Raw genomic sequence first — 16,578 nt, 5'->3', positions numbered from 1 at the left:
TTTATGCTGTCCTCAAATTTTAAAAACCACACAAACAATAAGTGTGCACTGACAACTTCTATGTTACTGCCCTACACCTTCATAAGCCATCCCAATGATGGTAGTGCATTCCCACTGCCACATTTCCCATCCAGGAAGACTAACTTGTAAAAGGGCTCTGTAGCTCACTTAATCAAAGCAAACTGCTAAAGCCCTCATACACCTGTCAATATTCCTCATCTACCACCTCAGAAAGAGATGAAGTCAGCTATTTTGAATTGCCATGACCCAATACAATTTCCTTATTTTTGTACCAAGGAATAATATTTAACAAGTAAAAGAAAAGGTGAAATCAGTAAAAATTTTAAACTTTCACAGTAATTTGTGAACAAAATCAAAACACATCTTTTCATGACAACATGTCTCTTGTGGAGAAGCAAAAATCAAAATGAAATGTTGAGGGGTGTCAGAGTTGATCTGTAGGATAGTCTGAATCCCTCCTCCTCATGAACTGCATCTTGCCATTGAAACTTTATTTACCTTTCAAACCATAGCTTTATACTCCGCATAAATGTCCTGTGAGGGTATATTTGGTTCTCTCTCAAATATAAGAGGATACCAAAGAGCTCTTTTTGTAACTCAGCATCTTTCATACCCCTGCTGAAGTCAAAAAACGACTGCAGGACATCCAGGGTTGGGACCACATCTTTAGCCAGCATCTCACTGTACAGTTCAAAGGCGAGTTTCAGTTCTTGGTGACGGCTGGCTGCTTTGATACAAGATTCATAGCACGTCCGGGAGGGAATCATCATCTTTTTTACTTCTTCCAAAACAGTCAGGGCCATTCTCCATTGATTTGAATTGCTCAACCCCCTGATTAGAAGGCTGTAAGCCCCACTTTCTAACATCTTAAACCTGACTTTCATTATGTCGTACACATCCTGGATTTCCGAAACCTGGCCCTGCTGGACACACAGTGTCAGGTATTTGACCAGCATGTTGTAAGCAATGTCACCGTTACGCTTTGCCACGTGGCTCAGCAAGGACTTGGCCACATCAATGGGGCTGTTGCACCTGATCATACTGTTCAGCATCACCTCTTCAAATATTTCAGGTGAGTGGAACTCTTCCCTTAGCTTGTTCCATTCCTCAGCCTGCAAAGGTTTTTCTGGAGGTTGTAAATTGCTAAGCCTATGCCTTGGCACAACACGACTCATTGACCATTTCTTTGCAGCTCCAACAGAGGAAGAGAAGTGGAGTTTCCCTTCAGGCATTTCTTTAGTCTCCTCATCCCATCCTTTTCCTTCTTTGCAATCAATTTCAGACCTTTTCTTGGAAGGTAAGACATCAGTTTCTTTGGGGTCCACTGGTAAAGCAGTGCTGGAAGATGTCATAGAACTGAAATAGTTAATTTTTTCCCTAATAGGGATGCTGAAAGAGGCAACATACAGTTGTCGGCATCTTGATGCAGGCCAGAACATGTGACATTTCCATAGCAAAGCCAGAAAACCCTGCTGACTAGTTTGAGAAAAGAGTGCCATCACAAGACCAAACTATTAGCTCACTGTATCTGATGAACGTACAAAATGAAAAATACAGTTTGAATGGGGATGTTTATTAATAGAAGCCCAAGGGCTGCCAAGCTGTATAAGCTTGTTTCCAAATGCTTGTTCTGTGAGTCCTTTTTGTCTCTTATGGACACAAACAATATTTTTTCACAAAAATCGATCTCAGCTTGTTTCCAAATGCTTGTTCTGTGAGTCCTTTTTGTCTCTTATGGACACAAACAATGGTAAAATATTTTTTCACAAAAATCGATCTTCTAGACTGTGAGGGCAATCATCCAAAATATGGGTATCTTTCTTTCTAGAGATGTTTTAGACATTCCAGTTTGTTGGCTACAGCAGTGATGTGCACTGTCAATCCTGTACGCAGAAATGCAACGTTGAGGCAGCTACACAAAAAGGACGGGGTTTTTCTTCCTGCCTTTATCCAAGTTCAGTCAGGAGATTTCCTAAAAATAAAAATAAGACCACGACCTCATGACCTGCTCCGTGCTTTCCTGTGATATTTACATCTGCACGCCAGCAAACACGAAACTCAAGGTAGCTCGACGATTTCAGGTGAGAAACCCCAATCCTGACCCTTCAGGCAGTCCCAGGACGGGCTCCCTACATTGCTTCCCTCACATTTTTCACCTGGTGACAAACTTCCCTTTAGCTTGTTTCCCAACCCCAAACCCTTGGTAACGCCGCTGCCAAAGAGGCAGAGCAACACGGCGGGCGGTAATTACACCGGAACCCCGGCGACACGTTAGATTATACAGCTAAACACCAGGAGGTCCGCAGGCTGGTCCGCCTGACGGGGAGACTCCGCAGGGTCCCACGTCCCTCACTCGGTGCCCCGCGGACCCGCCCGGCCGTGCCGTAGAACCCCCGGCTGTTGGGAAAGTCTTTCCGCTCGTCCCTCCCTCCCCCATCCCCTCTCTCCCTCAGCCCTCCGCGAGGGGCCCACCTGACGCCGCGCGCGGCGGCCATGCGCGGCAGGCGCGTGCCCCACGACAGGGCGGGCCGGCTCCCCATTGGCCCGGAAGCGCGTGGCGGGCCCGTGCCCGCGCGTGGAGCCAATCGCGTCCCAGCGGACGGGGCCACACGTCATCCGCGCGCCCCGTTAGGCGGGACGGGGCTGCTCCGCCATGTCGGGTGCGGGCAAGAAGCTCCGAAGAGGGGCAGGGGCGCGCAGCTGAGGGCGGCGCGCATGCGCGGGGAGGCGGCGGCGGGCGGGCGGATGGAGTGGGAGCGGAGGCTGCGGGCCCGGCTGGCCGCGCGCCGCGCGCGTGAGTGCCCCGGGAGCGGGAGCGGGCGGGGGAATCCCCCGGGATGCCCGCAGTCACCCGTGGGGCCGGGCACGGCCGGCGGGGCGAGCGTCGGCCTCTCCGGCGCTGCCGTCCTTGGCCGTGGCCGGGCTGCCGCAGGGGCCGGGCGGGTCGCGGAGCTGCCGCGGCTCGGGGAGCGGGGCGCTGAGGGCGCTGAGGGCCGCGCTGCCCGGAGCGCGCCGCCCCGCAGGTGCGCAGCGACAGCCCCGAGGCGGCGTGAGGGGCGGCTCGCACCTCGCAGCCTCTGACAGCGCTGCCGCTCTGCCTCATGGAGCTGCTGCTTGAGCTGCTCCGTGCCGTGCAGCGAGTCGGGTGTGTGCAGGCATTGAAAGAGCTGCTGTGACCATACTCAAAATTCTTACGGGACGTACTGTTATGTAATTTGTGTGGTTGGTCTGTGCTCCGCTCATTTCCACCTCGTATTTGTGTTACCAAACAGCACAACCAGATAAGCCTCAGTGTTAACTCTATTTTTCAAGCCCTTTGTTACGTTAGAACTTTCTTTGGAGTACAGCGTGAATGTTCTTTTCTGTGTCACTTAGCCAAAAAGAGTGAACAAGAGCTGAAGGATGAAGAAATGGAATTGTTCACAAAGTATTACATGGAATGGAAAGGAGGGAAAAAAAGTGACAATATGTCATATGCGAACATACCACGATTTTACTACAGGGTAAGTGAAGTACCCAGGTAAACTTTTAACAAGAGGCTCTTCTATGTTATATAAAAAAAGTTATGTTCACTCACAGGGACCCTGCAGCTTCAGAAGCTGAAGTAGATTGAAGTCTGAGTGATGTGAATTGCTTAGTCTAATGTTTTGTTTTGCATAATTGTAAATTTCAGCAGTTTTAAATAAGTACTAAGAATCTTATCAGAGTCAGTGAAATGTTTTGCTAATTAGTCTGCTTGGTAAAGATAGGAAGTTGTCTTTCAAAGGCACTTAAAATTTGACATACTGGCATCGGAAGTTGTCTTTCAAAGGCACTTAAAATTCTTACTAAATTTTGACATACTGGCATGACACATATGTATCTTCAGGTTCCTGCTTAGATGTGGTGGGATGCTGCCTCATGAAAATGGTGGGTCATTGCTCTTGCAGACTAGAGATGGATCTGTTGCTTGCATCATCCATCAGAAATGCTTGGTCCAGCAGTCTAGTTGTGAGGATGAATCAGACTGGGATGGGAGCACATGTTGACATCTTGATTTTGCTGGTACTCATCAACTTGACCACTCAGCTGTGGCCAAGCCTCTCCTGGTCACGTATTCCTTAGGGTCTCACCTTTCTGCCAATGCAGTTCTCAAGTACCCCTGTTTCAGTGAATGGGTACACATGCAACTCTCCAAGTTCCAGTGCTGCTGTACAGCTTGGCATGTAAATATTGGCAGAACTTTCACACGGGGTGTTCTTTCATCTTATTTGTTGGCCAGACAAGTCTAGCAGATTTTCACACTTTGGAGAGTCAGGCCTACCACAAAACAGAATGTTCTGTTTCTCCTGAGTAAAGCACAACAGTAAATGTCTTTTATGTGTGAGCTCTCATACCTAGCTACCATGGGAATGGGTTATCTGGTATTAGGTACTTCTCTCTCTCTCTCCCTCTCCCTCTCTCTCCTGTTAAAGATGTCCTGCTTTAGGTAAGTGCTTCATTATTGAAATGGTTTGAGACTGTGTGCAGGTGATATCCCTTGTAGCAGAAGCAAGTTTGGCAGACTGGCTATTTTCTCTCAAGTGAACAACTTCAATCAGAGTGTGTGACTGAAAACTACCTAAGAATACTTGCTGAATGTGTAGTTTTTGAATGGTCCTGTGCTGAAAATTAAAATGCCACAATGTTTCCAGCTGCCAGCTGAAGATGAAGTCTTGCTTCAGAAATTAAGAGAAGAATCTCGAGCTGTCTTTCTGCAAAGAAAAAGTAGAGAACTGTTGGATAATGAAGAGCTGCAGGTAGGAAAATAATTTCTGTATGTCTTGTAATGGCTTCTGAATGGCTTTAGATTATCACCTCTCAGAGTTTGATGATCTCCTGTCTCCCCACAGAATCTTGTGGTGAGGTGCTTTGTATTTGGGCATGCAGTACTTGGTAAAGCTGAGTGCTGCCTGGCCTTGGGCAGGTAATGTCAGTGTGAAGCTTCCCTGTTATGACGTATGGGAGGACTAAATTGATGGCTTCCAGTTTTCCAGCATGTTGCAATGATTTCCTGGTGGGCCCAGATGATAAAATAAGTTCTGTTTATCTATCACTGAGACAGACTCCTAGGATGGTTGATTTTATTACACTGCAAAGACAAAAGGGGTGTGACCCTAGAAATGCTAGTGAGGAGGGAGAGCGTGCCTGTGTTTAGCAATATTTGAGGGAATGGGAGTAGCACACACTGACATTTCTGGCTGAACTGACCATGTTTCCTGATTAACTGAGAATACCTTTCATCAAGCCCATATTTTTGCTGAGTTTCTTAAATACTATATCTTAAGCACATTGACATCTCTAAAGAGATATCTTCTTAATCAAATATAAATGCCTTTTAAGAATCTATGGTTTCTACTGGACAAACATCAGACATCACCAATGATTGGGGAAGAAGCAATGATTAATTATGAGAACTTCTTGAAAGTTGGTGAAAAAGCTGGACCAAAATGCAAGTAAGGCTTTCTTCTCTTGTATGTGCTCATTTTGACTAAACCTAAGTGCTACTGTAACTTTCAGTTGCTAAAAAGTTGGTGAAAAAGCTGGACCAAAATGCAAGTAAGACTTTCTTCTCTTGTATTCTTGTATTCTCATTTTGACTAAACCTAAGTGCTACTGTACCTTTCAGTTAGATGGGAACAGTTTCATGGTGAGAAAAAATCATATCCATGTAGTTACTGATGAACTGGTTACTTTACATCCTTGCAAAGGTGTGCTCTGCCTCTCTGAGGTGACTTGTAATAGAGGTGCCTAAAAGAATGATAGTGCATCCTTTTGAAGAAAAGTTTCCATCAGCACAAACGTTTTTAGATGTTAGTGGTCAGCAAACAGCACATTATGCAAATGAACTGGAAATCATGTCCCCAGTGACATTGCCCAACCTTCCCTAACATCATCTGATGAAGAATTTCCTACCAGATGTGCACAGCATGCAGTGAATGGTTGTTCTTTATGCTCCTTTTGGAGATGGCTGTTGTGCCCATAGCTTTGTGATTGAGCTTTGGGCAGAAGCCAATTATTTGCCAGTACTGGGAGTTTCTTTTATGTGCATTTTGTTGTAGAAGATTGGAAGCTGCCAAACACTTTGTACTAAAGAGAAATTGAATAAAAGCTCTCTAAAGGTGTACCTCACTGAAGAGTCTCATGAGCAGAAGAGGTAGCTGATATTTGAGTTTTCTGTTACTTGGTAGGATTCCACCTGATGAGTGTAATGTGGCATATTAACACATTCTGTGTTAAAATGTTATTTTACAGGATCTGTCAGTGTCAAATACTGTAACTGGCTCTGTCAGTGCAGTGTAGTCAGATGCACAGAAGCAGCTTTGTGTTTGTTTTACAGGCAATTCTTTACAGCGAAGATCTTTGCCAAATTACTCCATAATGATCCTTATGGGAGAATATCTATCATGCAGTTTTTCAATTATGTCATGCGAAAAGGTTAGTGGATGCTTCTTCTGTGTTACAAGTTGTTTCATTTTAAGGCTGTTTTCAACTTTATTAGTTACTCAATTGTTCCCTGCAACATCAGTGAGGTCTGCCCTTAAATGCAAATGCTGCTTTTCTTGAGGCTTGGGATTTTTTTTTCTTGTTACTAGAAGGTGGGAGACCGCTGTACCTCTGAAATCCACCAGTATGCTTGGTCTGATTGTTTATATACATTATCATTCTGATTTTCTTTATTCAGGCAATACTGTGAAGTGCAAAACAATACAGTTCCATGGCAGGTGTGATCTTAACCATTGTGATGGGGCAGATAGCTTTGTTTGCTGTTTGTCCTTCTACAGAGTGGTGCTGTCTATATTTTTTAACTGTCAGTATGTTTCTGTGCTTGTCCCTTACCATGCTTGCAGCTATTTTTTATTATAAACAGCCACTTGGGCTGAAAATTTTTCTTTTTTTGCCTTTTCTTTTTTTTTTAATATGTATTAGATGTTGTTTAAAAACACTAGGCTGGCTAGCAGAAGGAAGATTGTCTCATTATCTTTTGCCCTGGCTACTGCATTCTTAGATCTGCTAAAGCCTTCAGGAGAGGAGAACAGCACCTTTCTCTGTTAAGCAGCTCAGCGCGTTTAACTTAAAATCTTGTTGTGCAGGGGATGAGAAATATGTTGAGCATGAAGCATGATGTGCAGGTGTGCACAATATGCAAGAAATTAGTAACAGACCCATTTCCAACAACAAACCCGAAAGCTGCAGGATAGGAGACTTGTGCCAAAGTCTGTTAGGATTGTATGCATTTCAAAAAGGCCCACCCAGAAGGACAGAGGTTTTCAGAGCTTGTTTCACCCAGAAGTTTTGAGTCTTGTGTGTTTAGGATTATGCCTTTCTTCTAAGCAAACAAACAAAATAATAATAAAAAAAAAAGCTGCCACCACCAAATCACTTCATGTGTGATACATTTGCCTTTATACTTAAGCCAACAATGAAACAGCCTCACTGTATAATGTCTGCCATCTGACTCTTAGCACACCACGAGAAACACTTACCTTGAAGAGTGAACGTTGTGAAGGACAGCTCATATTGCATAAGAGGAACTTTTGAACTGTTTCCTCAGAAAATGGGAATTAAATTTGATGTTGAGTATGTGAATAATAGTTTGTATTAATCTAATTTGTACTCCATCACTGTTACAGTGATTTGACAATGGCTTCAAGCACATTGTCCTGTAGATTTTCCAATTAATTTTCCTTCTCATTACAAAGATAGATTCTTGTGTGATTCTAATTCTTGTCTTGTAACTCAGAAGTGAGGGCCTGACCTTTGGCTGTAGCTGCAGTGTCTGGTGCTATACAAGGGGTTGAGCAATCTATCTGTGTATGACATTGTGCAGCTGTTTAGTGCAGTGAAAATGCAACTGCTGCATGTTTCTCAGTCAGTGAGAGAGAATGAATCCATATGATTCCCTATAACCAGCTGTGTGTACTTGCAGCCTGGAAAGCCTGGGCTGCATTATCAAAAGAAGCGTGGCCAGCAGGTCAAAGGAGATGATTCTCCCTCTGTGCTCTGAGACTCTTGAGACCCCATCTGGAGTCAGCACAGGAAAGATGTGAACCTCTCCTGTGACCACAGGCTGAGAGAGTTGGGGTTGTCCAGCCTGGAGAAGAGAGGACTCTGGGGGAGCCCTCATGGTGGACTTAAGGGAGTGTATGAAATGGAGAGAGAGTGACTTCTTACCCAGGCAGGTAATGATAGGACAGGGACACTAGGTAGGACAATACAGTTTTATATTAAAAGGGGAGACATTTAGAGTAGATGCTAGGAAGAAATACTTTACTCAGAGGGTGGTGAGGCACTGGAGCAGATTGTCCAGAGAAGTTGTGGATGCACCATCCCTGGAAGTGTTCAAGGCCAGGTTGGATGGGGCTTCAAGCAATCTGATCTAGTGGGTGGCATCCCTGCCTGTGGCAGGGGGAGGTTGGAGCTAGGGGATCTTTAGTTGCTTCTAATCCTAGCCATTCTATGGTACACCAAATAAAATGCGGTGTCTGCTCAGCCATTTTTCACATCTAGTTATTATAAGGCAGCTGTGGCAATGGTGTATGTATTTTATATTATAAATAGCATATATTTATGAAGTGTATATTTATAGTATACTGCAAGTGACTTTTAAAAATTTAGAGACTGAAACAGTGTTTCTGAGCAGTACATGGATTTGCTTAAAGCTCAGAAAAATGGGAAGAGGCACTTAAATCCAACTGTGCCTTGCAGCCTCTAGAATAACATCAAATTTTGGCATGAATTCAAAAGCCCCATAGGTTTCTTGCATTGTAATTCTGTTTTCTGTTTCACAGTATGGCTTCATCAGACAAGAATAGGTCTCAGTTTATATGATGTGGCAGGACAAGGCTACCTCAGAGAATCAGTAAGTAAATTCTTGATTAACTTAATATCTCTCTTTAAATCAAATGACAGAGCATCAGAAAGATCCCAATTTTTTTCTAGTCTTGTCTTGTAAAAGCTTATATCATAACATAGATTTGGGGTGGGCACATTTGTTTGGATAAATTGCAATTTATGTGTTCAAGAGATGTGGTGGTGAGAGTGGTGCTAGCCTTTTAAACTTTTGGGTAATTTTCTGAAAAAAGGATTGTATCTACCAAGATTTCATGTCATTAGCATTTTACTAGATTTAGTAGGGTATGCTAAAAATCGCAAATTATTGTTCAGTAAATTATTATCCTGTTCTAAAAGGAGGTAATATTATAAAATAAATAAAAATGTCCTAGTTACCACTCAACTTAAAGAAAAAAAGATTTATTAAAGAATATTAAGCAATGGGATTATCCAATCCAGAGTTATACTCCTGATACATGAAAAAGGTACAGTGGAATGCATTTATATTTACATATAAATATCTCATACTTTGTTAAATTCTGATTTATTAATAGGTTGTTTCAGCCCTAGAATCACATGTGCATGTATATGATTTGGAACTTCTTGCACATAGAAGCTTTTTTGGTCGTTTTCATGCTCTTTTCTGCATTGTTGCAGGACTGTATTTTTAACAAAGTACACTTGAAAGGCAGAGAGGAATATAGCAAACAAGGAACAATAGTAATGTTAAATGCTTGTTTCCTTTTCTTAATTCTGCAGGATTTAGAAAACTATATTTTGGAGCTCATCCCTACTTTGCCACAACTGGATGGCTTAGAAAAATCTTTTTACTCCTTTTATGTCTGCACAGCAGTTAGAAAGTTCTTCTTCTTTCTGGATCCTCTCAGAACAGGTAGGTCTCTTCAAATGTTCCCACTGAAGCTGCTTGTGTTTTGAAAGCAATGTGTGGTTGTCCTGGTAGGCTTTTGGTCAGCATTGAAGATTATTCTCCACTGAAGACCATGACTCTTTATTGTGGTCTAATAATCTGCTTTTACAGCTAATAAATTTCTGTGAGATACCTATCAGTTGAGGTTCTATAGAGTTATCTCATAGAAACTGACAAATAAGATACTGTTTCATCATAATGAGCCATTAGCAGTAGCTAATTTTGTAAGTGTTTAGGGTGATTAGAAAACACAGCTGCTTGTCAGTACATCCACAGAGCTGTGGAAATGCTCAGGAATGGTTAGAGTGACGTGCTTTTCCTGTGATTAAATCTGTGTGCACCATGCAGACCCACTAGAAAAGGTCTGCAGTTAGTTCTGCTAATGCTTGTTACACGTGTAGCTCCCTCCTATGCCCTCCATTGAAGTCACAAACTGCATGTGTTTTCAAGCTCCAGCTGTGCCCCTTGTAAAGGTCAGAATTGTGTGGGCAGCACAATACGACAGAGGTAATTTCAAACGTTTGGAGAGGGTGGGTGGGAAGTTTTAAGTGCCATTATTTTGCACAGCTGTTAGCACAGTGTCTGTGCACCAGTCAGAGCTGCACCAGCAGCAGCTCATTCTGCTACCTTAGCTTTGTGTCACAGCTGTAGTTTTGAAGATGTGAGAATATCGTGTCACTTAAGAGACTATTATTTCATCAAATGCCTTAAGCATGCTGTCTTTGCAAATTTTTTTTACATTTTGAGTAGTTGTTGTTGAACATTTGTATTTATTTTAATCTAGTTTTCTGGCATTTAAGGCTTCAGGATAGCTCCTGCCAATATCAGGCTAGTTTTGTCCAAACACTTTAAAAGGTATTTTATTTTATCTCTGAAATTAGAGCCTTATCCTTGATGTTAGACATGGGTTTTGTTTAACTTTCTTTCTTAAAAAGTCATCTTTTTCTGCTCCAAATACTTCTTTCTTAAGTAGAACCACCTAAATGAGAATAGTCAAATGGATATGTTGGCTGAGCAACTGTTAAAATGTATTTTCTTTTTCTTGCTGCAGGGAAGATAAAGATACAGGATATTTTAGCTTGCAGCTTCCTGGATGACTTACTAGAGGTAAAGATCTCTAACATATACTGTTGTATTTTAATTTACTCTTTCTGAATTCTAACTTTGTGTTTCACTTAGTTAAGGGATGAAGAACTTTCTAAAGAAAGTCAGGAAACAAATTGGTTTTCTGCTCCTTCTGCATTAAGAGTTTATGGTAGGTTCCTTTATATGCCAACACTTTTCTCCTCTTTCTTATGACTTAGTCACATTATTACTGCTATTTTTCCTCTGCTTTTGTCACATTAAATCCTCCTGCTAACTTGTCTTTTCAAATCCTGTGTTCACCCTTTCAGTTTATCTTCCTTTCTTTATAATTTTGGTTCTCCACTGTTGCTCTTTATTGTGGTTTTAAAATCTGTCACTTTGTTGCACAAGGTACAAGATTCCACTGTAACCTTCTCTTCTGGCTCTATTCATGCCTTTGGATGATTTTAGCTCTTTATTAATGCTTACAGCATATTTGGATAAAGTAATATGCTCTTAGCCTTCTGCTCCTCTCTCAGTATACACAGCTATTAACTTACACTAGAACTGCTAACACCTCATTATGGGAATCCCACTTCTCTCCCTCCATGTTCTGTACTTATTTCTGAAGCTTTCTGATTATTATTGTGAATCAGAAACAGTAGTAAAGTCTCCCTTAACTGCATTAACTTTATTATGGAAATTTAAAAGTTCAGCATTTCAATGTTTATTTTTCTCTGTTGAAAGAGTTCTTTCCTGATGGAGGTATCTTATGGTTTGCTTTTTTTATCTCCTTCCTAGGTCAGTACTTAAACCTTGATAAAGATCACAATGGCATGCTCAGCAAAGAAGAGCTGTCCCGATATGGAACAGGCACTCTGACCAACATATTTTTGGATCGTGTCTTTCAGGAATGCTTAACTTATGATGGTGAAATGGTAATTGCATGTTCTCCCTTTGTCCACAGCATACCATCTTTGGCTTATTGAGTAATGTAACAAAAGTTACTTTACCTCAAGCTACTCTTTATTCTTGGAAGAGGAGCTTGAGGTAAAGTAACTTTTGTTTATCGTTGTGCACGCAAATGACCATGCAACATATTAGAAAGTTATTTTTCTTAAGAGCAAGGTGATTGTAGTGTGGCCTAAAAATAAATTGCTTGTTTGAAAAAGCAGAGTTGATAGAGAATCCAGACAGCCTAGGATAAAGCCACTCGTAGATTCAATTAGAAAAGTGCATACTGAAAAAAATTATAGATGCAGCAATACTTTTTAGTTAAATGTAATGCTTTAAAGAGAACCAAAGACAAGTGGCACACTTGAGATTAGTGCACATTAGCTAAGCTGTCAACTTCATGAAGACAGTTGTGCTTTTCACTGTAAGCTTTCCATAGCTGTGAAAAATGAGAAGGCTAACTAATTTAAAGTAACACCTTATATCTATATTTTTTGAAGCTTTACTTAATGTTCAGCCACAATTCTTGTCTGCATTCAAATGACTGGAGTGTGAAGTGATAAGTTAGAAATTCACTACACAGCCCTTTTGCCACCTGAGCAGTTTTTTTGTTGGAATCACATAATCATTGAGATCTTGAGGGATCCTCTTGGTTGTCCTGTTCTGGACTTGGAACAGTAGGATCATCTCTCTTGTGTGGGGGAGACCAGAGCAGGACCCAGTGCCTGGATGTAGCATCAGCAGTGCTGAGTAGGGAAGGATCACCTTCCTCAGGCTGCCACCAAAGCATTTCTTAATGCAGCTGAGGGTGCTGTGAGCAGCCTTTGCCTCAGGGGCCTGTTGCAAAGCTGTTTTCTGATAGCCCCAACTCTACAGGTACGTGGGGTTATTCCTCCCCAGATGCAGGATTTTGCCTTCCCTCTGTTGAACTCAACGAGGCTCCTGTTAGCCCATTTTTCCAGGCTGCCAGGCTCCCTCTGAATGACAGCATGACTCCCTGGTGTTACAGGTAAACAGGGTAATTGTACACACAGGGCTGTAGGACTTCTGTCCTTGTCACAGCTGTATCTTCATTGGGAAACTAAGAATCCATACTAATGAAAAAGAAAAGTGTGATACTTATTTGGAATGTTAACTAATGTTTCTGGCACATAATTTGCCAAACCACTGACAAGTTTAAGAATTATGTACTTAATTGGCCATATAGTTCACTATTTGGTACCAGTAGGCTTACTGCCACTAGACATTTAATTTATGGTAATGAAAACATTTTATATGTTTTTTCTTCACTAGTTGGGTATTTCAGCAGTTTAAAGATACATTAAACATTGTTTAAAAGCATATATATGGCATGTTTCATTTGGATTTATGTTTGGAATGTTATTTTACCTCTAAAATGGCAGCAGACATGTTATCAGCAGACATGAAAAACTAACTTTTCTGTGCACATTAGTGGTAGCAGCCATTTTCTATTTCATGTTGTCTTTTTTAGAAAATAAACTGATCCCCTAGAATGAAATAGCTGCCAATTATAGAGTTCCTGCTTGCAAAATCAATTTAGAAAGAAGACTGTAATAAATGTGATTGTATCTACTTCTAGGACTATAAAACCTACCTGGACTTTGTGCTTGCATTAGAAAACAGAAAGGAGCCTGCAGCTCTGCAATATATTTTCAAACTGCTTGATATAGAGAACAAAGGACACCTGAATGTCTTTTCCCTTAATTATTTCTTTAGGGTAAGTCTCTTTATACAAGTAGGCCATTTTCTGTGTTTATAGTGTTACAGCCTATGTGCTTCTGCATGCAGATCTGCAGGAAATCACTTTAAATTACCAATAGCCACAGGCAAGCTAGTAACGACTTCTAAGAAGATGATTTTTTTTTAAAGACTAAAATTGGAAAGGTTTCAAAAGGTATTTTCAGTAGTTTATCTGCAGTTGAAATTAACTGGTTTGATTTTGAGTAGGAAAAATATTTTCTGTTGATTTGGGTATTTTTTTTAAATTGAAAATTGACCTGAGATTATGGAATGATTACGTGTTAAAATCTTTTATGATAGTTCTAATTGATTATTGCCCATGGTTTTAATTTCAACTGTAATACTGAAATTCACTAAAAGAAATTAAGATAATGAAATTTATTGATAGGCCTGTACAGCTGTAGGGTTTTTCATTCAGTGCTTTTCTTGCAAAAAGCTTACTGCATTTTTCATAGTCTGCATTTGTACCTGCTCCTTCCAAAATAGATTTAAAGTAAGCTTAATTTTTTTTAGTTGCTGTTAAAATTAACTTAAGATTTTACAGTCTTCCTCCAAACTATGGTTTGTGTGTGATAGGTTTTTGTTGTTTTGGATTTTTTTCTTTTGACTAGTGGTGATTTTGGTTTGGTGAGGGGGCAGGTGTTTTGTTTTGTCTTATTTTTCTCATCAGTACCTGAGATATCTTGGGAAGTGCTATGCAGTGAAATAGTATTTTTGCTGTGGATGGTTCCAGCTGAGTTATGAGCTTGATGCTTTATTCATGTGCAGGATTCCCTCAGTATATCTATTCAGACACAGGGACAAGCACTCCACATTTTGTTACATGGATCTTTGTATTATAACTGTGAAAATAAATAATGTCGTTGTGCTTAGCTGTATGCTTGAAGGATGAAGAACAAGTACAGGCTTCATAGAGTCAGTAAAGCATTCAGGCCTGCTCAAGGCAGGATCTTACACAAACCTTCTTTCTGTATTGTAACAAGTCTCCTTTTGGACATGGAATGTTCTAAGTTTTCCTTGAAATCAGAACAGTTCCTCTTGCTCTGTGAATGATTGTTTTTCTGCTAGCATTAAGTGTGAGTGGCTCTGCACCTACAGAGGCTGTACAGACAAGGCTGTGCAGCTTGTGCTAGTGAAACAGTTTTGTTCATAGCTGTTACTTGCAGGTGTAGATTTGCTGATGCAGGTGTTTAAATAGTACCACATTAAATAATTGATTTGTCCTTCTGCTGATTGGTCATTTTCCTTCTCTCTTTCCTTAGCCTGTATTTCATACTGTGTCAGAAAGGTAACCTTCTGGCTCGAGTGTATTAATATCTTCAGTTTTGAATGTTGAGGGATGATATGCAAATTGCTCAAATATAATGAGATTCATATAATATTCATTAAGAACTGTGAACTTAGAGATGTATATCATGGATTATGCCTTAACCCTGCCTCACATATGGAAGAAAAATTATTGCAAACTGTACCATGAATGCTTTGTTAGAGGGGAATACAGCTTAAAATGCAGAAGCATTTAATAACTTCCATACAGTGTCAGTATAAAACTGCACTAGCCATTCCTATCTTTTCTTTTTTGTAGGCTATTCAGGAGCAAATGAAAATTCATGGACAAGAACCAGTTTCTTTTCAGGATGTCAAGGTTAGCTTTACCAAATGGAGTACTGTATAAAATCTTTGAATAAGCATTTAATGATTTAATTGTGTTACATCATAATTTCTAGGTTGCTGTATATTTACTTGGAGAGTACTAGAAATGAGCTGACTTGTTCTGCTCATAGGTTTGAAAGTGCCTTCCTAGTCAGCAGTTGCTCTGTAAAATGTTGTGTTCTAGTAGTTTCCTTAATAATAGACAAATTACCTGTTAAATACATGTTGCTGTTTCTTACTCTTGAAGGTACTTGCTAAGTCCATTTTACAGTTCTGAGGATCATTCCTTGGGGGACAGGGAGCAGACTGGTGACTGAAACAAACAGCCCATAAAACTGATTACTGCCTACTGTATATTTAGTTTCAGTACCTAAAAAAAAAAAAGGACAAGAACTTCTACAAAACTTAGCACATACAAGTGAACATTTTACAGTTCTGAGGATCATTCCTTGGGGGACAGGGAGCAGACTGGTGACTGAAACAAACAGCCCATAAAACTGATTACTGCCTACTGTATATTTAGTTTCAGTACCTAAAAAAAAAGGACAAGAACTACAAAACTTAGCACATACAAGTGATCTGAGATTCATTTTGTCACTTTGAGGCTGAAGCCTCCCCAGAAAAGCAAATTCTTGTTTGCGATGTCAAGCTGAGGACACTACTCTGAACTCTAGCAAGCCAGTCAGTCAGTGTGCTTTGTATCTTAAATGCTTTGGGGCTTAACAGCTGCTTTTTGTAAATTGGTGTGGCTGGCACTGGTTACCCAAAGATCATTCTGTATATGGTATGAAATAGCCATTATTCTGCTCATTAATGTGTGGGGCTTTTCTCCCAATTTTGACTTGTCTTTCATAGGATGAAATCTTTGATATGGTGAAGCCTAAGGACCCTTACAAAATCTCCCTTCAAGACTTGATCAACAGCAGCCAAGGAGACACTGTTACCAGCATTCTGATCGACCTGAATGGCTTCTGGACCTACGAGAACAGAGAGGTCCTTGTGGCGAGCGACAACGACAGCACTGCTGATGTTGATGATACGTGACTTCAAATGGGAGCAGACTGTATCCACAGAGATCTCAATCTGATGGCCAACGGTTGGAAGCTGGAAACATTCATTATCTGAATTAATTCCTCTTCCATTTTACTTCTCTGCCTTCCTCCTTTGCTCCCACATATGATACAAAATGCGGTACATACACAAATCACAGAACTAATTTCTGAAACCAAAAAAGCAAGCGCTGTTTAAGAGGCAAAAATAACCTTTTTTTAAAATAAATATTTTTGGACTTTTTTCATGTGTACCAAGCCCTGTTCTTATTTAAATACCTTATTCTAAGTGTG

General features: G+C 40.8%; 2 protein-coding genes across 3 annotated transcripts in view; one reads left to right on the top strand and one right to left on the bottom strand.

Annotated features, from left to right (window-relative positions):
• Positions 1 to 1,682, bottom strand: part of LOC120500364 (protein only RNase P catalytic subunit) — a 34,183-nt gene extending 32,501 nt beyond the window's left edge. The window contains exon 1 of the mRNA XM_039705149.1: positions 520 to 1,682. Coding sequence (XP_039561083.1) covers positions 520 to 1,520 — 1,001 coding nt within the window. The 5' untranslated portion in view covers positions 1,521 to 1,682. The remainder of the gene's footprint in view (positions 1 to 519) is intronic.
• Positions 1,683 to 2,659: 977 nt separating this feature from the next.
• On the top strand, positions 2,660 to 16,536 carry PPP2R3C (protein phosphatase 2 regulatory subunit B''gamma). 2 transcript variants are annotated; one of them, XM_039705155.1, is made up of 13 exons: positions 2,660 to 2,681; positions 3,397 to 3,524; positions 4,695 to 4,799; positions 5,383 to 5,495; positions 6,380 to 6,477; positions 8,832 to 8,902; positions 9,634 to 9,766; positions 10,854 to 10,909; positions 10,982 to 11,057; positions 11,669 to 11,805; positions 13,422 to 13,559; positions 15,168 to 15,227; positions 16,091 to 16,523. In XM_039705155.1, exons 1-13 carry the CDS (start codon positions 2,675 to 2,677, stop codon positions 16,277 to 16,279), a joined length of 1,311 nt encoding a protein of 436 aa, XP_039561089.1. In that variant the 5' UTR covers positions 2,660 to 2,674; the 3' UTR covers positions 16,280 to 16,523. The 2 variants fall into 2 exon arrangements, with proteins under 2 accessions (XP_039561089.1, XP_039561088.1); XM_039705154.1 differs by lacking the exon at positions 2,660 to 2,681 and adding an exon at positions 2,683 to 2,815 and having other exon boundaries at positions 16,091 to 16,536.
• The last annotated feature ends 42 nt before the right edge of the window (positions 16,537 to 16,578 follow it).

Source organism: Passer montanus, unplaced genomic scaffold (assembly GCF_014805655.1).
Source record: "Passer montanus isolate IOZ18808 unplaced genomic scaffold, ASM1480565v1 scaffold18, whole genome shotgun sequence".
Classification (NCBI taxonomy): Eukaryota; Metazoa; Chordata; class Aves; order Passeriformes; family Passeridae; genus Passer; species Passer montanus.
Note: the sequence above shows the minus strand (reverse complement) of the source record. Positions and strands in the feature narration are given on the sequence as shown.